General features: G+C 37.8%; 1 protein-coding gene across 1 annotated transcript in view; it reads left to right on the plus strand.

Annotated features, from left to right (window-relative positions):
- bcl2b (BCL2 apoptosis regulator b) overlaps nt 1–25,077 on the plus strand; it is an 80,372-nt gene extending 55,295 nt beyond the window's left edge. The window contains exon 2 of the mRNA XM_073849686.1: nt 23,058–25,077. Within this exon, the coding sequence (XP_073705787.1) occupies nt 23,058–23,195 (138 nt within the window). The 3' untranslated portion in view covers nt 23,196–25,077. The remainder of the gene's footprint in view (nt 1–23,057) is intronic.
- The last annotated feature ends 1,724 nt before the right edge of the window (nt 25,078–26,801 follow it).

Below are 26,801 nucleotides of genomic sequence, written 5' to 3' on the forward strand. Positions count from 1 at the left end.
AAGCGTCAGCAGGCCTGCTCATGTGATATTGCTTATCTATATCCTATAACTTCTAAAAACAACACCTGATCCTTTTTTGCCCCATATATACAATTTTGGGGAGCATTTTTATGCATTTTGGTATATACATTTCTAATTTAAATTGAAAGGCTGCAAAGAAACAACAGTAACTTACTAATTTTGTTAACATAAATAGACAAAACCAATGCACACAACTTTTTCACACACTATTGAGCCAATTGCAGTTCGAAACATAACTGATGCACAGTGTAGATGCATTTTGGGAGTTGTAGTTTTTATTCCAATTGGATTATACAGCTATTTGTAAGCTTTATTAAAGTCGCGATCACCTGTGGGCCTAAATATCTATTCACAGTTGCACAAAGCAAATGGTCATACTTTAGAGCCCTGGTACTACTAATGTACTTTGGTTTCAGAAAATAAACTCCTCCATTGGGCCTGTTTGTCTCTCAGGACCTAGCAGACCGCAGGAGTATGTTATAATTCCCACAGACAATATGTCTGTATCTCAGTTAAGTGTCAATTCAGGAAGCATTCAAGCATGTAAGTGTGAAATTATTCCCCTCCCTTGCTTAATGTTGCTGTTTCGAAGGTAACAGCACACTGGGAAGAGGTAGGAGTATTTTCATATTAGTAAAGCCAACCATGTTTAATCTATAAATCATAACTGAAATATGAAATAAACTGGACACTGTTTGGATCTCTTTGTGCAATATAGTTTATAGATTCACAAAATACTTACACCTTGCAAAATCTGCAAAATGTTAATTATTTTACCAAAATAAGAGGGATCATACAAAATGCATGTTATTTTTTATTTAGTACTGACCTGAATAAGATATTTCACATAAAAGATGTTTACATATAGTCCAACTAATAGTTGAATTTATAAAAATTGGAAGGCTGGGCGGAACCAGCGGAGACTCTGGAAGGCTGGGCGGAACCAGACTTAACTCAGGAGGTGCTGCCTGACTTACCTCAGGTGTTGCTGCTTGACCTGACTCAGGAGGTGCTGCTTGACTTGACTGTGCAGGAACTGCAGCTGTGACTTGACTTGACTTGACTGAGCCGGAACTGCAGCTGGTAGGGTGGCCGTGATGGTAGCAGACACGGTGGCAGCCATCTTGGGTGCAAACTCTGACTTGGCGGCAGCCATCTTGGGTGCAGACTCCGACTTGGCGGCAGCCATCTTGGGTGCAGACTCCGACTTGGCGGCAGCCATCTTGGGTGCACACTCCAACTTGGTGGCAGCCATCTTCGGTGCATACTCCAACTTGGCGGCAGCCATCTTCGGTGCATACTCCAACTTGGTGGCAGCCATCTTGGGTGCAGACTCCGACTTGGCGGCCATCTTGGCCGGGGACTCAAGAACGGCGGCCATCTTGGCCGGGGACTCAGGAACGGCGGCCATCTTGGCCGGGGACTCAGGAACGGCGGCCATCTTGGCCGGGGACTCAGGAACGGCGGCCATCTTGCCCAGGGACCCAGGAATGGTGGCCATCTTGGCCGAGGACTCAGGAACGGAGACCATCTTGCGTGCAGACTCTGGTGTGGCAGCCATCTTACGTGCAGACTTTGGCGTGGCAGTCATCTCACAAAGTCACAAAATCTGCTACAGGATGGTAGCAATCATTAAGACTTATCAAATGAAACAAGCTTCATCTTTGAGTCCCATCTGGAAACATGCGTTAACCATCTTGTCATTCCATCCCACCAGATGGTAAACGCTCAAAAACTCCTCCAGCGAACGCTCACCTTGTTGCAAGTTCCAAAGGAGGTCCTCAGCCCCGGTCATTTCTTTGTTAGGTCCGTCGTTCCGTCACAGTTTTAGCAGGTTGAGGAGTGAGATGATGAGGCAGGAACCGGAGTCAAATAACACACTGATATTTATTTAAAGAAAACAAAACAAACACGAAGTTTGGAGCTGACAAAAACATGAAGTAACGTAAACGACGGACACTGGGGTGTGAACTGACACAGACTTAAATACACAGAAAACAAGGCGTGGTTACAAACGAGATAACAGGATGACGAGGGGGAAATACAAATATGGGCAAGACTAAACCAACTAATGCAAAACCAAAAGGGGGAGACAGACTAAACCATATGAATGGGAAACATGGGGGAAAACCACTAGGAAAACCGAACAGACAAGACTAAATCCTGACACAAGGTGTGTAAACTTTGACTTTAACTATATGTAAAATAACCCCCATATATAACATACATGAAATCATCCCATAGCACATCTATACAGGTGGAGCTGGGGAGGTGGAGGGTCTTGAAGTGCACTGCAGCAGTTACAGCAAGCACTAGCCACGTTTTTGAATGTTGAGCAGCAATCTCATTGGCTGCTAATGTGAAAATAATCCAATTAGCTGTGGCATGTGAATAATGATGTGATTGGTTAAGCCTATTGGTTTCATGACAGAACTTTGTATTTGTACATTAGCATTTGAGTCTGTCTAAATATCATGCAAGCTGAAATGATGCTCTTGATATATGAAACAAAAGATCCTCACACTGAGAGTCTTTGATGTTTCGGTTTGATTTTTAGCGTAACGGTTATGGTCACAAGATAAGGTAAGTTTCAGAATGGAGCATTCACAGTTGTCGTGTTCACACATGGAAGGTTTGTTTGAATTCGAGCCCATTGCGATTGCATCAGTCATGACCCCTGGTGCAGTTTGCTTAAACTAAACCCCTGAGAATTTAACAGGGTTTTCTTGATGCGCAACTGAGTTTAGAGGAAGGCTTTCATCCTAATCAAATTAACCAAAAGTTTATTATTAGTTTAGCCTGGATCTATACCAAAACATCTTGTGTGATAGCAACACAAAACACAATGTTTTGATTTGGGATGCACCAAAATGAAAATTCTTGGCCGAAGCCGAACAAAATTACACACTGGGCCAAAGGCCGATTGCCAAACATGGTTTTTCGTGTTTTTCCCACATGTATTTTTTCAATTTTTTTCACCATTGCATAAATTAAATTGCCAAAATGTGCTTTTTACAGTTTTGTCTGGCTTTTAAAAAAAAGAATCTAATCAATTACAAAACAAAAATGCCTTGCACTTTTGTAACATTCTAGTAGACATTATAGCTTACCAACAAAGCACAATTTAACTTAAAATTAAAAAGTTAGTAAAATAATATTCTTTGGCCATTTTTAAGACCCCCTTCTTGAATCAGGCATGTGTTTTTTAATGTACAAATAAATGCAGGAAATGTTATAATAACTGTATTAATAGAGCTATTGTAATGATTGTTATCATTATTTTTATATTTTACAGAACAACAGTAAAATTACAATTCTAACATTTATGAATGACTTTTATTTTGGTGGAAACCCACAAAAAGACCTCAGTACTACTTTTTGCTGACAGCAGATTTATGAATGATTCTCATTATGCTGTTTCAGCGCAGATTTTCCTGAGCTTTGGACTTTGAACACTGGCTAACAAGCTTGTGCAGAACTGTCAGAATACATATAATTTGTGCGTGTATTAGACAACATAACGTTCTGTAGTTTATTTACTATGGTTTAAGGCCAATTCGCAATTTCAGTCATCATACAGTAAATATCAACAACCACCCCTTTCTCTACTCATGTATGATTTAGAAAGGCACACACCTCTCAGAAAAGGTCTAACAGCTGAAAATGCATATCAGAGCAAAAACCAAGTCCTGAGGTCAAGATAACTGCCTGTAGAGCTCAGTGACAGACTAGCGTTAAGGCAATGATCTAGGGAAGAGTTCAGAAAAAAATCTGCTGCATTGAAGGTTCACAGAAGCATTATCCATAATGGAAGACGATTGGAACAACTAGGACTCTAGAAAATGTCTGCCAGCCCCCATCCAAGCTGACAGAGCTTGAGAGGTGAAAAGGTGAGGCAAAGAATGGCAGATAATTGCCAAATGCAGATGTGCAAAGCTTGTCACATCAGACCCAAAAAGACTTGAGGCTGTAAAGGTGCTTCAACTATGTACTGAGTTAAGGGTATGAATACTTATGCAATGTACTTATTTCAGTGTTTTGTAAAATTTGCAAATCTGTTTTTTGCTTTGTCATTATTATGGTGTATGGAGTGTAAACTGATGTGGGGAAAAAACAATTTAAAGCAGTTTAACAAAATGCTGCAACAAAACAAAATGTGAAAAAAAAATGAAGGGGTATGAATACTTTTGCAAGGCACTGTATTTTCTGCAGAATAATTCTGGTTGCCGAACATTTGGTGCATCCCTAGTTTTGATCAGTAATTTCCAATTCTGGGGCCAGATTCATGAAACTGCTACCTGTTGGCTGGACCAATGGCAGGTATTGCAGATCTGTTTGATGGCACAGTAATTACACTTCACTTTAAGCCTGCAGCTATCGATTAATTGACTGAGAGATGGATGCCTTTGTCATTATGAATTCTCAGCTCAACACTGATTAGCTTGATTATTGCTGAGTGCCTGTAGAAAGAGGATGGATTGAAATCGGCATCCAACTCCACACGCCCTTCCACCAGGTGATGACTCAGCGATCTTTTGCCAATATCTGCGCCCTCCACATGCAGCACGCCTGCCCTTTCCGACCGCCGGCTCTTGGCAGATACAATAAGGACAGTTTTATTAGATTAGTGGCCAGGCCTGGCCTGTTTATTTATAGCAGGGGTGGCTGCTTTCTTCCCTTCTCCTCAGGGAAAGGGCAGCACACCCACGCATAGACCACCACTAACAATGCATTAACCTCCGTCATCGCTGTTCAAGGTGGAGCTGCTGAATGCTTATTTTACACAACAATGTCTATCCTTGTGTTTGTGCATTTCCCCAGGCTTTAAAAATGGTCAGGGAGCACATGAGTTGTGTAAATATAAATATCAGGTACTTAATACACTTTTCACACAATGAGCGCGGTGTGGGATTGATATGGCCTGGTGTGCAGCTCTATTGTTATCTGATTTTCTGTTGTCCAGAGATGGCCCAATGATTTCTGACTCTAGGCTATGTCAGCAGAAATATTGGTTGCCCTGCCTGCAAATTTTAATCCCAGGTGGACGCTGTTGTAAAACAGCCATGTGGCTGCTTCAAGCTTGTGTCTAGTCTCGTTTAGCCAGACTTACGGCACAAAGTCTGGTCCTCATCACAGTTTATTATCGCCAAGAACAGCAAGTTAGACTTATTTGCACTCGCATAACCAAACACTTATTTTTCCTCTAGCGCTTAGGGTTGGTTTATTTCAAATAGCTTTTACCACAATAACAGAACTGAATGGAAAAATATGAATTGATGTACTGGTGGAGGAGTTTGTGCAAAAGCTTTTTTTCCCTTGGTGAACTGATGAAATGCTTGTGTGTCTTGACCTCTTGAATTTGCATTGCTGTTAGGCAGTCTGAAGCCTAAAAGATACTTTATGCAAGTAAGTGAATGCAAATCCTTGTAGTTATTCAAGCTCAATTTCATGTGTTTATTGAACTTTCATATGATGTATACATCTCAGTTTTGTAAAATTTAACCTTATGACTGGTTTTGTGGTCCAGGGTCACATATATACGGTATATGTGACCCTGGGCAACAAAACCAGTCATAAGTAGCATGGGTTTTTTGTAGCAATGGCCAACAATACATTGTATGGGTCAAAATTATTGTTTTTTCTTTTATTCCAAAAATCATTAGGATATTAAGTAAAGATCATGTTCCATGAAGATATTTGATACATTTCAAAACTTATTTTTTGATTAGTAATATGCTTTGCTAAGAACTTCGTTTGGATAACTTTAAAGGCAATTTTCTCAAAAAAAAAAAAAGATTTTTTTTTTTGTATCTCAGCCAAATATTGTCCTGTCCTAACAAACCATATGTCCAGTTTATTCACTTATTCTCCATTTCAAAAAAGTGACCTTTATGACTAGTTTTGTGGTCCAGGATTGCATATGGTTATACATATGAAGACTGTACTGTATCTTGTAGATTGTATTGTATCTTCTATTATAAAGAAAAAAGCACTTTAATGTTGTAAAAAGTCTTTATGTTCTGTTAGATGTGTTTTGACTACTTTTTGTATAATTATATCTCTAGGTAAGGAAGATATTTTAACAAAAAAATAAAATAACATAAAAAAAAATATTTTCCTGGGGCACCTCACTTCTGCATAGTCATTTACCTCCTAAATACTAAAATACTGTATGTACAGTGTAAGAATATGCAATGGATTGGGCAAGCATTCATTCCTGCATATGCATGAAATGCATCACTTGGTCTCTTTGTGGATAACAAAAGATAAGTGCACTTCAGCACCTATGGCCACATTCCCTTACAAACTCCTCTACTTGCTACAGAAGGTCCATCAAGTTTGATCTAACTGAATCTTTCACAGACAATTCCCTGCTCAAGAATTAGATCATTGTTTGAGCGAAGGTCATATTGGACTGCAGTTCTGTGGAAAATAAGCAGGGGACGATATTCAATAATAACCGTATGTCACTCTGGTTTCCATTGTTCATTGTCCTTTGTCTCTCTCCCTTGCTAGCTTCCCATCCAAAACTAAACGAGCGTCACTCAATCCTCAGTCCCCAAACTTTGATTTACATGCAGTGAGTTTGGATGAGAAAAGTCTATTGTGAAAAGTTCTGGCAAAACGCTTTCCCTCAATTTATTCAAAATCACATTTCTTCGTCTCGGCGAAGCATGAATGCCCCTATGAGACATTCTCTGTGTGTGTGTGTACACGCTAGCATTGACACTAATTTGAATATTTATGTGGTGGAACAGGTCCAATTGCAGATAATTTAGGTTGGATCCCTTATGCCAAGTCAGCTCAGCTCTCAGGTGCCTCAGGTGTTTTCCCATGAATACTAACAGTGCTCTTCTGGAAACCTGCCAGCTGTTGGAAAACACAATGAAATGACAATGTGTGCAGGATGCACAGAGCATCATACAGATGAAATATGATAACAGAGACTGAATATACAGGCCGATCTTGTGTGCTATTCCTCACTGTACAAAAACCTCAAGTCCAATGCTTTGGGTTCATTTAAAATGAGACATGCAATCTCGTTTATTCTTTGTGACCTCCCAGTGTATGCAGGTGCATGTGATACGGCAGCTGCGATTACTGTGGTATGCTTGTCAGGTTTAATTAACTGCAAGGCAGGAGCGCTGTCGCTCATTTTTTTTTCTCGGTAGTCATGTCGAATTAATAGCAAAAGGTTTTTCACTCTTTTTTTGAGTTTATCCAAGGGCTCACTACCCTTCACTACCAGTTTGCTGACATGCCCGGTTTATCTTGGTAGGATGTGCAAAATTGAAGTCCTTGGTCATCATTTTGCCACTCAGTCAGGTTGGTGGACAAACACCCCTGAGACTGGCTTACTGACCTTATTTTGTGAAAGCAAGTTGGCTGTCTTTCCTTCTCAATGGACACCAGTGTCCTAATCAGGCACAATGTGACATGCTTCAAATTAGTAAAGTGAATTTTCTGTACTCATTGAAAGAGAAATACTGCCTAAAGCTATAGACATAGCCAATTAGGACATGTTTGAAGAAGCTGCAATTATAATTTGCAATGGATAGGGCAACATGATTGACAAAAGTAGGCTCCACGGTGGGAGGTTTACAGGGTATTTTAATGGAATCAGAATTGGAGTTTGTGGTAGAGGTCGTCTCTGGTCCTAAAATCTGTACCCTACCCGAAACAACCAGAATTACTTCTTACCCAAACATAATGTGCATAAATGTATTTTTTTAAAAGAAAAACATGACCCAATGAGACAGAACCAATAAAATTAGACCCAAGTCTGACCCGAATAGAGAGCATTTATTTTTGAACCCGATGGATTCACTAGTGCTGTTTGTGACCCTGGACCACAAAACCAGTCATAAGGGTCAATTTTTTGAAATTGGGGTTTATACAAAGCTGAATAATAAAGCTTTCCATTGGTTTGTTAGGATAGGACCATATTTGGCCGAAATGCAGCTATTTGAAAATATGGAATCTGTGAGGGTGCCAAAAATCGAAATACTGAGAAAATCGCCTTTAAGTTTGTCAAAATGAAGATCTTAGTAATGCATATTACTAATCAAAAATTAAGTTTTGAAAAATTTTACGGTAGGAAATTTACTAAATATTTTCATGGAACATGATCTTAATACGTAATATGTAGAGATTTTTGGCATAAAAGGAAAATCGATAATGTTAACCCATACAATGTATTTTTGGCTATTGCTTCAAATATACCTGTGCTTTGTAGTCCAGGGTCACATTTACCTCATCTCTGGCAAAGGGCTTCTGCACGCACAGTTTTGGGTCTTACTTTGGGAAAAAACACATTTATTTTAAATTACCCGAGACCTAAGGTCACAAATACTGAACTCGACCCGTGTCTGAGGCAGTTTTGGACCCGAACACTCTCGAGTCTCGGGTCCAACCTCAAGTTTTTGCATCCAAATGAACCCATGAAGACCTCTAGTTTGTGCCTCTTGGCGTGTTAGCTTTCTATATTTATATGCTAGTGTATGAGTTTATTTCTTCTGCTGAGCACAAAAGATGATATTTTGAAGAATGTTGGTAACCAAAGTGTTTCTGGTCTCCACTGACTTCCATATTATTTTTTTCCATACCATGGAAGTCAGTGTGGACCAACAACACATTTTATGCAAAGTACCATCTTTTGTGTTTAGCAGAAGAAAAAAAATCATACAGGTTTGGAACAAGTTAATAAAGAGTAAATGATAGCAGAATTTATTTTTGGGTGAACTATCCCTTTAAAATGATGACATGCATTAAAAAAATTATATAGGGTGAATTTACATTTCATCACAACTTTAATTTCTTTCCAATTCAAATGAGGCACTGTTACTGTCATATAATGGAAACTTCCACATTGATGGTTTAAAGTGAACCCCGGTTATTAAGACTTATGGCTTTTTATTTAGTGAAAAACACATAAAAGATTTTTTACATTTAATTTTTTTTTTTTTTACAAATTTTACACTATGGGGGGCGCCATTATTTCGATGATGCCAAATGGTTGCACACAGTAAGCTACTGGTGCTACCTGAAGCTATTTTACCACAACACAACTCAGAAAATAAAATACTGATATGATGACCACAGCTACTGAAAGACCCTACAGGTGGCAATGGATGTAAGCGTAAGCTTAAACCAAATGATGTACCATCAATTTTCCCCACAAGGAGAATAAATGTCTCCGGATATCGAGTTAAATCTGCACTGAGAAACTCCTTCAGTGGCTGCGGCGTCATGACAAGCGTCGATGTGTTTACATCCTGCCAGGATGGCATCTAGGATTTCTTGTCTCTGCCATTTGTGAGCTCTTTCAGCAGCTGTGGTCTACTAAAAGCCTTAAAAGCATCAGGGCTAAAGTGGAGAGAACAAAGACGCAGGTCTTTGGAAAGTTTTATTCATCCACAAGCCCCCATTCTTTTCTCCTCTTCTAATTGTTAAAGCAGTGAGGACCTACATCGCTTCTCTCATTGTCCTTTGACTGAAAATTACAACCAAAAGCCACAGAATGTGGCATCATATTAGTATTTTATTTTAACAGATAGCGCCAGTAACTCACCAAGTGCAACCATTTGACATCATCGAAATAATGGCCATACAAGTCTTTATATCCAGGGTTCCCTTTTAAAGATGTCCTTTGAAGTAGTTGTTTTTTCACAGTCCTGCTTGGATTTACGCTTTTTAGTTTGGAAATGTTTGCTCTCAATTATTTGTCTTTCTTGTTGCACAATGCTTTACCGCATTGTGGACGCTTAGGACAAACCTCAGATTAGCATGGAATCACAACAGATTTATTGTGTTGCTTTTTGTGCCATGCATGTGTAAGCTGAAAAACACATTGCCTACACCTGACATGTAAAGATGATTTAGCATTAGGGCACACCTTATCACCACCTGTTTTGTCAACTGTGTTATGTCTAGAGGTGTGTACTGTTGAGTCTATATACATTATTTATTTTAAAACCATTGGTGGAGTTCAAAGACTGTTGAATAGTCCTGCTTTTGATGTTCACCACATCGCAGCCATTGATCATGAAGATTTAACTTAGATTATTCAGCTCTTGGTGCTATTTACCCTCACTAATATCTCAAAACCCATGTCAAAACCTGCTATGTTCTCAGAGGGTCAAACAAAGTTCAGAAGTTCAGGATTTCCTCTGCTAACTAAATTAACATAAACAGTATTTTATAGTGCTCACAGTAAAGTGGTGAAACAGCAAGGTTCGCTGTGTAATTTCAGCATATGTTATCAAGAAAAGGCTGCACTCCATCTGTTTTTAATTCAGGATGTTACTGTCGTGAATAATGACACATTGCTGTCATTTGACAAACTATCATTAATTTTGTGTAATTATGTTTTGACATGGTGACAGGGAAGGTTACGTCTCTAGTGAAATGACCCCACATCCCTAAGTTCTCTGTTCATGAGAAAAGTAAAACATAAGTCAAGCAAATAATGTGGGTTTGTAGCCGCGGAAGTCTGGCAACTGCGACATACGGACAGTAACTCCCCCGTTACTGTCCTGTGGGAGCCTTCAGGGAGTTTTCATTAGTGTGGGTTTTCTGCTGCAGATTTCCACCAAAATGGTCCAGATTTCACATGGCAGCTATAGAAATGCGGTCGTGTGGAGTCTTAAGCCTCCTACTGACCTTAAGAAGCGTTTCTGCTGATGAAAGCATTTCTCCTTCACTCCGGTGAATACAGCCCATCACATCGCAAGATGGGGAACAGCAGCTTCAAAATGGGATAACATAGGATAATTAATTTAGCCTATTACTTCTTTGACCTATATAGTATGTAGAGGACATCCCCAAAATCTATTATAAAGAAGAGGAGGCTGAAAGTGACCCAGATTTTTAACTCTGAGAATTTGACACATTTATTTATTTTTTGGTTTGAAACAATTAAAGGGATAGTTCACCCAAAAATGAAAATTACCCAATGATTTACTCACCTTCAAGCCATACTAGGTGTATATGACATTCTTCTTTCAGATGAATACAATCTAAGTTATATTTACCAATGTCTTGGCTCCTCCAAGCTTTTATAATGGCAGTGAATGGCTGTTAAGATTTTTAAGTCCAATAAATCATAAAAAGTGCTCCAGTGGTTTAATAACAGCCGTCTGAAGTACGTAACGTTCACGAAAGGTTCACAGAGGTCACGCTATGTCTTCTGCTAAAACGCCACTCTTTCGTGAATGTGTGTACAACAGTTAGCAGAAGCTATAGATGGTTTATAATATTTAAATATGCATATTTTTCTTAACAAATCTTAACGATTTGCTTCAGAAGGCCTTTATTAACCCCCCAGAGCCATGTGGAGCACTTTTTTTGAAGGATGGATGAACTTCATTGGACTTCAAAGTCTCAACACTCATTCACTGCCATTATAAAGTTTGGAAGAGTCAAAACATTTTTTTAACACAACTCATTGTATTTATCTGAAAGAAGAAAGCCATATATACCTAGGATGGCTTGAGGGTGAGTAAATCATGGGGTAATTTTCAATTTTGGGTGAACTATCACTTTAAGGCATACATAAAATACTGTAACATTAGGTTACATGATACAGGGATGATATCAGATGGTAATACAATGGTATTTTGATACATATACACTATATGACCAATATTAAGTTCTTAGCAATGCGTATTACTAATCAAATTAATTTTGATATATTTACGGTAGGAAATCTACAAAATATCCTCATGAAACACGATCTTTACTTAATATCCTAATGATTTTTGACATAAAAGAAAAATCATTTCGACCCAAACAATGTATCTTTGGCTATTGCTAGAAATATCCAGGGTCACATATATGATAAGGTAGTACTATTGTTTTGTTTGGTACTTTTTTTATTCTTGTCCCTTGGCAGGATATCACATAAAGTTGGTCCCATACAACATACAGTTTTCTAGGAATAAAGTCTTTAAATGACACGGGGTGAAAGTGTTGCAAAAAGAGTGTCATTGGAATATTTGATCTTGTGACAGCCATCAGTTTCTGGAAGTGTATTTATCTATCAACATGAGGGTAATGGAAAATATACACTACACTCCAGAAGAGAAGTCACATGCAATGTGTGTAAGAGAGTGTACTGAAGCCTGACCGAGTGAATGATGAAAGTGTGACGCTTGTTCCTGCGCTCCTGTCCCATGATGCCCACCTGACTCTCTCCCATCATCCAAAGCTCTCGTGATTTCCGACATACTCATGTAGTTAAGACAGCACTCGAAATCATTTAGAAACAATCCGTTCTGCAGTGCTGCATAGGTTACATTCGGACAGAATACTAACATACTACATTCTGAATACTGTGCAATGTACAGTATACTCTACACTGCCTACTATAGACGTTTTTCCTGAACACGGAAGTCAGTCCGACTCTTAACTGAAAGCAGGCCCGGTTCCAGAACTTAATCACTGAGGGTGCTTCCTAAATTAATGAGGGTGCTCTAAACTTATACCCATAGGCGACATTAGGGGGTAGGAGGGGGAATGGCGCGATAAATACAAGACTCATTGTGTAGTTTAGAAAGCTTTATTGATTATTATAATGGAATTTTGTGAGATCTCTATAAATTCAGTGCTTTTAGTGATGATAATAAGCGTATTGTAGGCGTATTGTAGCCTACACTTTCCAGACTACAGTCCATTCAGAATTTGTATGAAACTGTCTTTTTTCGGACACATACACGCTGCCATGTTTAGGGAATTACATCTGCATATTTATGCTGGATTCATTCTCGAAATATCAGTGACTAACACAGTGATATCAAAGTAATGTACGGGGCAAAAATATAAATGTGAAAGCAGCCTCAGGGATTTAATTCTGGAGCCGGTCTACCACTGATGTCGCGCGTCCTGAGTCAGATTTTAAAATCAAAATACTTTAGTTTGGTATGTAATGGCAAATTGATTATAATTAGTTTCGTTTTATTTTTAATTAAGTTAATTTAGAAAAAAAGTTTGGAGCATATTTGTTCGTAAATATAGGCTAAGTTTTTTTTTATTGTATTATTATTATTTTTAACGAACAGCGCCCAGTGTTAGACTGTCTGTTTGATCAGTTTGCCTACTCAAATCATCATGATTTGCCTAAAATCTATAGATATAAAATAGTTCAAGTATAAAACAATGTTAGTTTAAACGTTAAAGGAACACTCCACTTTTTTTGGAAATAGGCTCATTCTCCAACTCCCCCCGAGTTAATAAGTTGATTTTTATCGTTTTGAAATCCATTCAGCCGTTCTCCTGTTCTGGCGATATCACTTTTAGCATAGCTTAGCATAGATCATTGAATCCTATTAGACCAGTAGCATCACGTTCAAAAATGACCAACGAGTTTCGATATTTGTCCTATTTAAAACTTGACTCTTCTGCAGTTATATCGTGTACTAAGACCGGTGGAAATGTAAAGCTGTGAGTTTCTAGGCTGATAGATTAGGAACTACACTTCCATTCCGGCGTAATAGTCAAGGAAGTTTGCTGCCGTAATATGGCCGAAGCAGGCGGAGTATTATCAGAAATGAGTTCCCAGCTAGTTTAGCATTTGCACATGTGCTGCGTGGTATTACTGCTCCTGCTTCAGCCTTATTACAGCAGCAAACTTCCTTGACTATTACACTGGAATGGAAGTGTAGTTCCTAATCTATCAGCCTAGAAACTCACAGCTTTACATTTTCCACTGGTCTTAGTACACGATATAACTACAGAAGAGTCAAGTTTTAAATAGGACAAATATCGAAACTCGTTGGTCATTTTTGAACGTGATGCTATTGGTCTAATAGGATTCAATGATCTATGCTAAGCTATGCTAAAAGTGATATCGCCAGAACAGGAGAACGGCTGAATGGATTTCAAAACGGTAAAACTCAATTTATTAACACGGGGGAGTTGAAGAATGAGCCTATTTCCAAAAAAAGTGGAGTGTTCCTTTAAACCTATATAAATGTGCGGTATATCCAATAGTTTGTGCAGAGAGTGGAAGCTAAAGACGCAGGACATGGGCGCCAGTGCATTTTTTTCAGTGGAAGCAATTTAAAATGATCTGTCATTTTTGCTCACAAAGGTAAGAGTAATACATCATTCGGTACTGTAAAGGGTGTAGCGTACTTTTATTTGTGTGCACTTAACAAAACGTATAAAATAGTTTTACATTATTACTTAACGAAATAAACAAATAGAAAACAAAAACTCTCTCATTATGTAATCCTTAAAGATAAATTTCTCTCTAAAGGCGCGTCCAAAAAGGATTTTTGTTACACTGACTCAGAATACACTAGTTTATTAATATATAATTTAAATATGCTTTACTCTTTCCGGCCCGACACATTCAGTGTTATTTATTTATCTTTGTGGCAATTTTCAGCATATTGTGTGCTTGAGGCGGATCTGTTCCAGCTGACCGTCTGTAACGGTCTCGAAAGTGAAAGCAAAAGTGAAGTCTCCTGTTGTTTCCACCAGCGCGGAATTTTTTTCTTCACCATAATTTATGGATGTCTAAAATATTAAAATAAGGAGAAACCAAAAACAGATAAAACAGGTGCCCGCCCGCCTCTGAACTTTGACGTGAAAATTGGCCTAAAGCCCAGCAACTAGAGGTGTAAAAAATTCGGCCAGTCGGCCGGGGCTGAAATGCAACGCTCTAATTGACTGCTTTGATGCGTTACAATATGGTAGGGCATTGTTAATGCTTACAGCAGAAAAATAAATCGTTTTTTTAACGATTATGCACTGGATTGTTATCTAAATCTGCAATAAAATACCATTATTACAGCTTTAAGTGAGGGTGCTATTGATTTCGTTTGAGGGTGCTTAGCACCCTCAAGCACCCCCGTAGAACCGGGCCTGACTGAAAGAATGCTTTGCATTTCCGGTCTGCACTGTTTCTAGTCAAATTAGGGTATATTCCGAGCTAATAAACTGATGTTAAACCTATTAAAATGTTTTTAAAAAGCACATGGCTCCATAGCGCCATCACTTGGCAATGTCGCAATGACCGTCATTTGTCAGTGCCTCGCTTCAATGAGTGTGTAGATGACACGAAGCAGCGGACGTTAGCTACATTAAAAACAGATGGACGCTATTTGAATGGGTTCCTTTGGAAACCGGAACAGAAAAGCATTCAATCTGAATCGTTTGCTCAGGAAAAAGGTCTATATTTACAGTTGAAGTCAAGAGTTTACATGCACCTTGCAGAATCTTCAAAATGTTAATTATTTTACCAAAATAAGAGGAATCATACAAAATGCATTTTATTTTTCATTTAGTACTGAACTGAATAAGATATTTCACATAAAAGATGTTTACATATAGTCCACGAGAGAAAATAGTTAAATTTGTAAAAATTACCCTGTTCAAAAGTTTACATACACTTGTATACACAGCTGTTTTTTTTTTTTTTTTTTTTAGTGATAGTTGTTCATGAGTCCTTTGTTTGTCCTGAACAGTTAAACTGCCTGCTGTTCTTCAGAAAAATCCTTCAGGTCTCTCAAATTCTTTGGGTTTTCAGCATTTTTGTGTATTTGAACTATTCCAACAATGACTGTATGATTTTGAGATCCAGTTGAACTTCTTTCGTCTTCTGGGAAACATGCAATATGTAGCCTCTGAAAGGCAGTACCAAATAAAAAAATATGATATTTAGTCAAAATAAGAAAAATGTACACATCTCCATTCTGTTCAAAAGTTTTCGCCCCCGCCTCTTAAAGCATTGTTTTTTCGTCTGGAGCATCAGTGAGTGTTTGAACCTTCTGTAATAGTTGCATATGAGTCTCTCAGTTGTCCTCAGTGTGAAAAGATGGATCTCAAAATCATACAGTCATTGTTGGAAAAGGTTCAAATATACAAAAAAGCCAAAAAACCAAAGAATTTATGGGACCTGAAGGATTTTTCTGAAGAACAGCAGGCAGTTTAGCTGTTCAGGTAACAACACCGTATTAAGAATCAAGTGTGTGTAAACTTTGAACGGGGTCATTTTTATAAATTCAACTATTATTTTCTCTTGTGGACTATATGTAAATATCTTTTATGTGAAATATCTTATTCAGGTCAGTACTAAATAAAAAATAACATGCATTTTGTATGACCCCTCTTATTTTGCTAAAATAATTAACATTTTGAGGATTCTGAAAGGGGGGTGTAAACTTTTGACTTCAACTGTAAGTTTATTTTTTATTTCAGTTTTAGTAATGTTAGTACTTCAATTTAATTTACAATAAATAACAATAAATAAACACTGACATGTAGCCATGTAAATTCTCTCCACTTCAGGTTAGTTTTAAGTCTAGTTAAAGAAGAACTTCTTGCAAATGTGGCCTTTCAAAAGCTTTTTCTTTAGCTATGCCTTTGGATTTCTATAGATCAATGAAGTGTGGCCTTTCATAACTCCAGCTTGTATTTTCACTCATGTGACCTCAAGTACTCGCCTGAGCACTTCTACAGCTCTTTAAAATGCTGTCACATGCAAACAAGCCTCCAGGATTTTGTGGCCTTTTAACATTGAACTGTCTGCGCCATTTAGGCAACCTTTGAAAAATGTTTTCTCGTTTAAGTTTTAGTTCTCCAAACGTTTCCTCCTATTCTCTCAAAGGGACTTTCCATCGTTTGCGGGTATATCGTACAATAGGAGGTTTTACACTGGAATGTATGCGTGGGCGAACGTATAAAAAGGCAATCTCCTCAAACCTCTGCTGCCATGACTTGCTTGGCATTGTTTTCAGTGTGAAGTTTAACGAGGGCGGCTCGTGTTGTCAAACCCCCTCCGCTCATAAAGCAGTATTCGCACGGTGGGTGGCATGCAGTGTTTACCAATTAATACCTGAAATGTGCTGTGGCTTCATTAGGGGAGTGCACAACGGGACGAGGGAGTGCAACACAAAAATGGCCTGGCTTGCATGACTGTTAAATAAGAACTTGATGAGATGATGATTTTCCCTTGTGTGTGTGTTTTTTTTTTTTTTTTAAACCCAGAGGTTAATAGAGATACACAAATGTTATCCACCCGGGAGGCTTGCTTGAGTGGTTTAAATGTGAGGAAGTCTGTGCTGTGCTGTGTCTCTCACAGTCTGCATGGAAGGGAGGATGAGAGGAAATAGTTTTGGACTGCACCCTGTGAAGCTTCAGAATAAAAGGAAATACTTCCTGTATATCAGTTTAAAGGGACAATTCAACACAAAATGAACTTGCTTAACCCTTTATCCAAATCTTTATGATTTTCTTACTTCAATGGAATGCAAAAGAAGTAGTTTAACAGAATGTAGAATGTAAGATAACAAGGCAGGGACTCTCCAGCATTAAAAAAAAAAATAACACAAAGGCACCATACAATCACCAGTGAAGTATCATAAAACATTTCATGTAAGACGGCTTTGTGTGAAAAACAGACCAAGATTTTTACAAATAATGTCATTTAAATATGGTGTGACTAAACGTGTTGTGTCAGGTTTAGTGTAAATGACTGAAAATATTTAAATAAAAAACTTGCCTTGCATTTAAATATGCATACTTATTACTAATTAATCATAATGATAACGCGATGGATGTAGTATGTCTGGATTTCATTCATAATATATAGAATAGGGCTGTCACTAATGATTACTTTGGTAATCGAGTAATCTGTTGATTATTCTGATGAATAATCGAGTAATTGTCACGATGCAGGCAGGAACACACAAACAACGACGTAAATAAAAGACGTATATTTAATAAATCCAACGGAATACAGGCAGACACAGGAACACCAGGGGAAAACATCCATATAACATTAAAGACCGACAAGAGTACTGGGAAAACACACACCTTAAATAGACAGACTAATTACAAACACAGGTGCAGACAATAAGGGAGAAACCAAAAACACTCAGAACTGCGGGGGAAAATGGGAAAAACCAACAAGAAAGTCCGGGGGTGTGACAGTAATCAGATAGTTATAAGTATTTTTTTGTGGTAATAAAAAGACCTAAGGGGAAATTACTTAATATGCATATATAATAGCAATAAAGCAATAATAATTAGTTAAAATAAAGTATCAAATATAAGTAATCATATGGTTTTATTGAACAAAATACTTAATTATAAACAATAGAATCAATGTACATTACGCACTATAATAAATGCCTGCAGAGGGCGCCAACGACCTTGCATTTACGCCATGGTTTGGTCAGTTACCTGGATGCGCAGCCATATTGACGATATTCTGAGGTAAACAACAGCATGTATTGCACAGTCAGTGTACTACTGAATATGTTGTTCTGCTAATTTATGCTGTCTAAACCATGGAAAAAAACATGTGGAAGCTGCTAAATCATATAGAGAAGGGCTTAGTAAGCAGGAAATGGCGCAATATTTTGACAAACTAAAGTTAATTGGTGGTAAAGATATGTACGAGCAGTATTAATTAAGATGTTAGCCTAATATTTGACCTAACTGAGCCGAAATGATCAGAACAAACATGAATGTTGACAAGATTCTTGCCCTGGAAATCCTGGTTCAGTTTGGCCAACCACCAGTGTTGTTTTCGTCAACGATGACGATGACGAAATCATTTCATTGACGCCACTTTTTTCATGACGATAACGAGACGATGACGAGATAAAAATGGCTCATTGATGACTAAAACATGACGAGACGTGTGTGAGTTTTCGTTGACGAGACGAGAATAGACGAAAATGTTAGTGGGTGGTCCATCAGACGTTTAAAATGCATGACATTTCCGCTTATTGTGCATGCCAATTAAAACTTAAAAAGTATCTGACGCTATGGCAAGCCGTTTTAGCATTAAATACTCTTTGCTATACTAGTATGGCAAGCCGTTTTAGCATTCCATCCTTGTTTGTCTTTTATGTTCTAAAACATTCCTTCATTATTGTAATTATTGGTGAAAATAGTCGATCCGGAAGCTCACATTGTGTTGAACTATAGATCTGCTATTTTCAGAACTTATAAGTGACACTACCCAACAGCAAAATACTTACTGACCTACATTAATTTGTTAAAAGACTACTTTTTTCCCTTTTTTTGACTAAAACTAGACTAAAACCTTTTTGACTTTTCGTCGACTAAAATTGGACTAAAACTATCACATATAGAAGTGACTAAAATTTGACTAAAACTAAGAAGCATTTTAGTCCAAAAGACTAAGACTAAGACTAAATCTAAGATGGTTGTCAAAAACAACACTGCCAACCACAAACGCCTTTTGTTTCTCAGACAGTTTTTTGCACTCTTCTCCTTGATTTGTTATAAAGTTTGGAAGTCTATAATACGCAAAGGCCCGGTTTCACAGACAGGGCTTAGACTAAGCCAGGATTAGGCCATAGTTCAATTAGGACATTTAAGTCATTTTTATAAACATGCTTGAAAAAAAAAAAACATTACAGGTGTGCATCTTGAGGCAAAACAAAGGCACTGATATATTTTAAGATCAATCAGTGCAATTTTGTTTCAGTTGAAACAGCTCAGACTTACATTTTAGTCTAGGACTAGGCTTAAGCCTTGTCTGTGAAAACGGGGGGAAATGTTTTTCCTGGTCCGACTGATTAGTACAGCCCCAAACATGACAATAATTGATCGTTTTCAGCAGCAATTATCAGCAAAATATATGAGTTTCGAGCTTTGTTTTGGTTCAGTGGCATTGTTCGTGCTCAGTGCTGCTAATGTGGCCGATAGATGACACGTTGTGAAAACATTCTATTGACTAAACAACATTTAAATTCAAATGTCAACTTAATCTTCAATATTCGGGCATTTCTTTAAAACAGAAACAGCCACTGCAATTTCTTGAATATGTGGACATCAAAACATCTAAACTCAGAACGAGAATTTGAGCTTTTATTTTAAAATGAACACGATGAACAGTTAGCATATTGAGAAAGACAATGATGTACTCTTGAGTTTATGTAGGTTTAATAATGATTTACCTTACAAACCTGATCAAATAGTGCACATTGCAATCCCAAATGAACGTTAGAATAAATCCAAACTCACAACAATATACAGAAATAACAGTTTGTGTGGAGCAGCATTTACTGTGAACAGAGCCTACACGCATGTAAATAATTAAAGCGCATATATATTATTTAATTGAATTGTAGCATAGCTCCGCACATATCTAAATGTGCATAAATGAGATTTTCAGGTCGATCTGTTTCTCACATAAAGCTCACATCTTTAAATAGAAGAGTTGTTTGGACTCCAAGGCAGTTTTATGATGTTCTTTTGTCATTTTTGTAGCTTACATGCTTTCTTTGTATTGGAAAAGAGTATCTCGAACATTCTTTTGGCTTCTGGCTATAACATCTATTATTGATTATACTGATACTATTGTTTACCCTTTTTAGAATAATTACATAAGATGTAAGGTATCTTTGTCGTAGTCCTCTCAGACAAGCTGAGAGTAACGTCTACTGGAGAGGAACTACAGGAGGAACTCTCCCCCAGTTTAGATTTGGACATCCTGTTAAACACAAAGATCCTGGTTCGGGATGCCACTTCCTCTGTCCGTCTGCTTGCCCGCAGTAGTTATATTAGCGGACATCCTCTCTGTTCAGTTTTAAAGGCACTACACTCTCTGAGAGCATATGTGAGGGAATCACTCATGTGTGAATGTACCATTTTCCTAAATTTGGGTCTGATTATTTCGGTGACAGTATGTGATTATATCATATATGTGACCCTGGACCACAAAACCAGTCATAAGGGTAATTTTTTTCTGAAAGCTATAGTGGGTATAGTATAGTAGCTATAGGTTTGTTAGGATAAGACAATATTTGGCTGAAATACAACTATTTGAAAATCTGGAATCTGAGGTTGCAAAAAAAAAAAAATCTAAATATTGACAAAATCGCCTTTAAAGTTGTCCAAATGAAGTTGTCAGCAATGCATATTACTAATCAAAATTTAAGTTTTGATATATCTATTGTAGAAAATTTACAAAACATCATCTTAAAGGAGAACTCCGGTGTGATATTGACCTAAAGTGTATTGAATCATGATACCGAGTGTGAACGTACCTTGCATATCTCATCTCGTCTTGTCCACTGCTGTCCGAAATCTGGGGTCAGTTAGCCGATGCTCACGACAGCTTGTCAATGAGAGTTAATGGGGCATCGAAGTAGTCATGTAAATAAATCACTGTTTTACGCCATTTACAAGGCACAAAGTAGCGCCACACTTCATCGGTAGACTTCCAAGGGCCCCGACATTTAAAACGAGACATTGAGAACTCATAAAAAGCACCGGTAGTTTATTTACTAGAAGATTTATACGGACAGTAACTGCAAGATGTTAAGCGATCGCCGCCATCTTGAATGTAGTCACGTTAAGTCGAGTGACGAGCAGGAAGGAAACTACAACCTGATAAGTTGAAAACCTGATACGTTCCTTCCTGCTCGTCACTCGTCTTATCGTGACTACATTCAAGATGGCGGCGATCGCTTAACTTCTTGCAGTTACTGTCTGTATAAATCTTCTCGTAAATAAACTACCGGTGCTTTTTATGAGTTTTCAATGTCACGTTTTAAATGTCAGGGCCCTTGGAAGTCTACCGATGAAGTGTGGCGCTACTTTGTGCCTTGTAAATGGCATAAAACAGTGATTTTTTTACATGACTGCTTCGATGCCCCATTGACTCTCATTGACAAGCTGTCGTGAGCATCGGCTAACTGACCCCAGATTTCGGACAGCAGTGGACAAACCGAGATGAGATATGCAAGGTACGTTCACACTCGGTATCATGATTCAATACACTTTAGGTCAATATCACACCGGAGTTCTCCTTTAACTTAATATCCTAATGATTTTTGGCACAAAAGAAAAATCGATAATTTTGACCCATACAATATAGAAAAATACCCGTGCTACTTACGACTGGTCTTGTGGTCTAGGGTCACGTATATTGTTGGTATATGGCAGTATGGTTGTCTGGATGAGCTCTTGAATTGAGTATTTTTTTCTCCAAACACATTCTTACCACTAGGAGGCGGCCAGTGTAATACACACTTTAAACATGCTTCCTTATGGCTTTACATACAGCATAAACACTGTTTCAAACCACAGAATGCTGTAGCTATTCAAGTGGAATATACAATATATTTGACCAGTTATTGTTATCTGTAATGACTTTGGCGAGACGATATTTGAACTAAATGTTTCCTTTAGTTTCATATTTAAATTATTTAATTCTTTAATCAAAATATTAAGAAAATCACTTTTAAAGTTTTCCAAATGAAGTTCTTAGCAATGCATATTACTAATCAAAATTTAAGTTCTGATATACTTATGGTAGGAAATTTACAAAATATCTTCATGGAACATGATCTTTACTAAACATCCTAATGATTTTTGGCATTAAAAAATGTTGATAATTTTGACCCATACAACGTATTGTTGGTGTCTTAAGTAGAACGGGTATATTTGTAGCAATAGCCAACAATACATTGTAAGGGTCAAAATTATCAACATTTTTTTAGATCGTGTTTCATGAAGATATTTTGTAAATTTCCTACATCAAAACTTAATTTTTGATTAGTATTATGCATTGCAAAGAACTTCATTTGGACAACTTTAAAAGTGATTTTCTCAATATTTCGATTTTTTGCACCCTCAGGTTACCGATTTTCAAATAGGTTTATCTCAAAAACAAATATTGTCCTATCATAACAAATCATACATCAATTGAAAGCTTATTTATTCAGCTCAGCTTACAGATGAATCTTAATTTTGTGGTCCAGGCTCACATATTGTAGATCTCTTAACCCTTAATAGCTAAACATAACTACTACAACTACTATACTTCCTTACTTAATCTTAAAAACCATCAAATTAGGAGTTTGAGGCAAAAGTTGTACTTAACAGTAAATAGTGAGAATTGGTCCCCAAATCTAAAGTGTGACCATCTAGACTGTTATATTTTCTGAAGACAAGACTAATCAACAGTTTTAGTGATGCACCATGATTTATATGTTGAGATAAATGCTACGTTTTGATTACATTTCTCTCTCTCTCTCTCTCCTCAGGAGGCGTTTGTGGATCTCTACGGCAGACAGAGGGACTCTGTGTTTCGCAGCTCGTGGTCATCAATAGTAACCGTCTTCGGTCTAGCCGCTCTCGGGGCCGTCGGCTTGACCATAGGAGCCTACCTTGCTCAGAAATGAGGAACCTTCCCCTCCTTCAGTCGCTTGCCCTCTCTCTCCACTCCGTCTGAACCCCCTCCTCTGCTTTCCCCAGAAGACATCCATGTCCCAGGACTGCTCCTCTTCAAAGCTTCTCTCCCACTCTCTACGAGTCTTTCTTCTCTGCCCTCAAACACAAAGACAGAAAAGACAGGAAATGAACGCGCTGCCGACAGATCATGAGAGGATGGAGGAGATGAAGAATAATGAGGTGAAAAAGACTCGGGCGGCAGTGTCAATGGCAGAATTAGCTCAGATCTCGAAGTGAAACACTTTTGACAGTTTTGGTGTTCTTATATGTAAAGATGATGGAAAAATACAAAGGGACAAGACGCATCTGGAGGTTCTGAAGGTCTGTGCTAATTGAAAGTACACCAGCAATCTCCATTTGTCCTTTAAGAGTCAGGTTGATCTTAAGAGACGATCTGCACTAAACTACCATCGTTGATTCATCGTAGCCTGTCTTTTAAAGCCAGCGTTTCTTGTGCCGCCATCCTTGTATCATAGTGTAAGAAAGAAAATGAAGAACTGAGGAGGAAAACAGAGAAATGCAAAGACAAGGTCCCTCAAGCCACACGATTTTGATGAAATTTCATGCTCACTGAATGACAAGAGGGGTGAGAGCACAGTACGAGGTTTGCTGTTTCCAGAGGGAACAGTTGAAAAATGGATACTGGGATGCCAGTTTCTCTTTGTAGCAACCTAAAAGCTTTATTGAGGGTTTCCTTGAAGTGCTTTGGACCAGAAAGTAAACACAAAGGACCGAATGGAAAGTAGTTGTCAGACTTTGAGAAAGCCTTGGTTAGACACTTCATTGACATGTTCAACCGATGCATGTGAGCCGGTCAGAAAAACCTCTAGCTGTACAGTATGTGCAAAGATGTTCTTTAATACTACAACTACACTTCTGTTGACTCTGGTGTTCATTCATACACCAAAAGAAGCAGCTGGGTGGATTGCAAATTTGTCAATAGCAAGTCAAAGTAATAATTCTCCTTAAAATCAAAAGAAAGATATATTAATATATTAGATAAACACACACACTACTGTTCAAATGTTTGAGGTTAGTAAAAATTTATTTATCAAGGATGCATTAAATTGGTCAAAAGTGACAGTAAAAGCTTTTGTTACAAAATCAAATTTCTATTTCAAATACACTACCAGTCAAAAGTTCTCTTTTGTTCACCAAACCTGCATTGATTTGATCCAAAGTACTGCAAATACAGTCAAATTTTGGAATATTTTTACTATTTAAAATAACGGTTTTCTATTCGACTATATTTTAAAATGTAATTTATTCCTGTGATCAAAGCTACATTTTTTTGCATCATTACTCCAGTCTTCAGTGTCACAGAAATCAGCAGTGCAGTGGCACCTATTGTATCCGTTGGCGTTATTATTCTTTTTCTTCCGTTTCTTCCGCCATTGCGTCTATGGCAGCCCATAGAACTGCTTGCGGGAAAGTTGTATAATTTGGCACACTGATAGAGGAAGGTCTGAAATGTTACTGAAGCTAATTTGGAGTCTCTAACTCAAACTCTCTAGCGCCACCACTTGTCCAAAGTTTCACTTTCTTTTTGGTAATAACTTTTGAACCGTAAGCCACAAAATCAAAATTCTTTTTTTCCTCTGAATTCTTGGGTCATGCCGAGTCGAATGAATATCAAAATTCAAAAATTGTAAGGTTTAGTTTTTTTTCTATAATTAATTATTTGTAAAACCTACTTTTTCGAACTCGTCCCAGACGGTTTGTCTGATTTTCTCCAAAATTGGCTGAGATCATCTTTAGACCATGCTGGCAAAAATGGATGTGAGGCCATATCTCCGCAACGCTTTGGAGTATTGAGACCAAACTTGGTGGGTGTTATAATAAGCTTGACCTGAGGTTACCTGCAGTGTTTCGTCACAGTGCCACCAAGTGGTTAGGAGATATGAAAATTGGCTATGACCTGAGGTTACCTGCAGTGTTTCGTCACAGTGCCACCAAGTGGTTAGGAGATATGAAAATTGGCTATTTTTGCTTATAACTTTGCAGTGCTTTGGCCAAAAATCCCATTAGATTCGGAGGAACATGCCGAGTCGAACCATATCCAATTTTCCCATGTCAGCCATTTCAGTGCTCAAAAAGTTTGGTGGCAGCGCCACCTTGTGGTCAAAGGTTGTAAGGAAATTTTGAAAAATGCTAATAACTTATGTGAAAAATGGCTCATTGTAATGAAAGTGATCTCAAAATATTCCTTGGGTCAGGCCGAGAACATTGATACCAATTTTGCCAAAATTGGCCTAACTTCCTGTCCGCCACTTTGATTATTGTAGAAAACCTACTTTTTCGAACTCCTAGACCGTAAGTCTGATTTTCCCCAAATTTGACTCGGATCACCTTCAGACCATGCTGACAAAAAGTTATGGATTTCGTGTCGATATTCGAAACCGTTTTCATTTAACGCATCAACGGATTTGCTGAAAATATGCCAAAGTGCATATGAAGCTGTATCTCTGCAAAGCTTTGAGATATTTTCACCAAATTTTGTATGTGGCATTACCACCTCACACTGATCACACCACATCAATTTGGTAACAGCGCCACCTATTGGTCAAGAGTAATAAACCATTCATTAACTACTAATTATAAAATTTCCAAAAATGCTAATAACTGTAGATAGCATTCGCCTATTGTAATGAGATTAGTCTCAAAATATTCCTTGGGTCATGCCGACAACATAGATACCAATTATGACACAGTTGGTCAATCTTCATGTCCGCCATTTTGGTTTATGTTGAAAACCTACTTTTTCGAACTAGTCCTAGACCGTTCTTCCGATTTTCACCAAAATCGAGTCAGATCATCTTCAGACTGTGCTGACAAAAAGTTATGGATTTCATGTTGATAGATTAAACCGTTTTCATACAGCGCCTCTACAAATTTTAGGCTTGATGCCAAAATGACTCTGAGGCTTTACCTCTGCAAAGCTTTGACATAATGACACCAAACTTTGAGCGTACCTTTGTCACCTCACACTAAACACACCACATCGATCTGATAACAGCGCCACCTGTTGGTCAAACGTAATAAGCCATTAAATCATGTCAGTAGGCGTTCTACATTATTTTTCTGTCGTTTTGATTAAAATCATCTTAAAATTGGCTTCCTTTTACTCATTATTGCCGTTGGTGTGCTGTTCCTGCCATCCTTAGCTCATCACTGTCCCCTTTGAGTGCTTGGCCCCGTAATTGCTGCTTGCAGCTATATTTATTATTATTATTATCATCAATATTTTAAACAGTTGAGGAACTTTTTTTCAGGATTCTTCGATGAATAGAAAGATCCAAAGATCAGCATTTATCTGAAAATAAAAAGCTTTTGTAACATTATACAGTATACCATTCTAAAACAGCTGACTGAGAAAGCAGTAAAGAAACTTTAGTAGTATGAGCTTTTTTTTTATTAATATGCCTGGAGTTGAGTCAAAAAATGGTCAAATGGTCAAATTTACTTAGTATTACTTGATTTTTTCCACCATTTCAATTACAATTAAGTGCAATTAATATTCAGTTGTGTTGTAGACACTAAAACAATCCAGTTCAATA

Source organism: Garra rufa, chromosome 10, assembly GCF_049309525.1.
Source record: "Garra rufa chromosome 10, GarRuf1.0, whole genome shotgun sequence".
Lineage (NCBI taxonomy): Eukaryota > Metazoa > Chordata > Actinopteri > Cypriniformes > Cyprinidae > Garra > Garra rufa.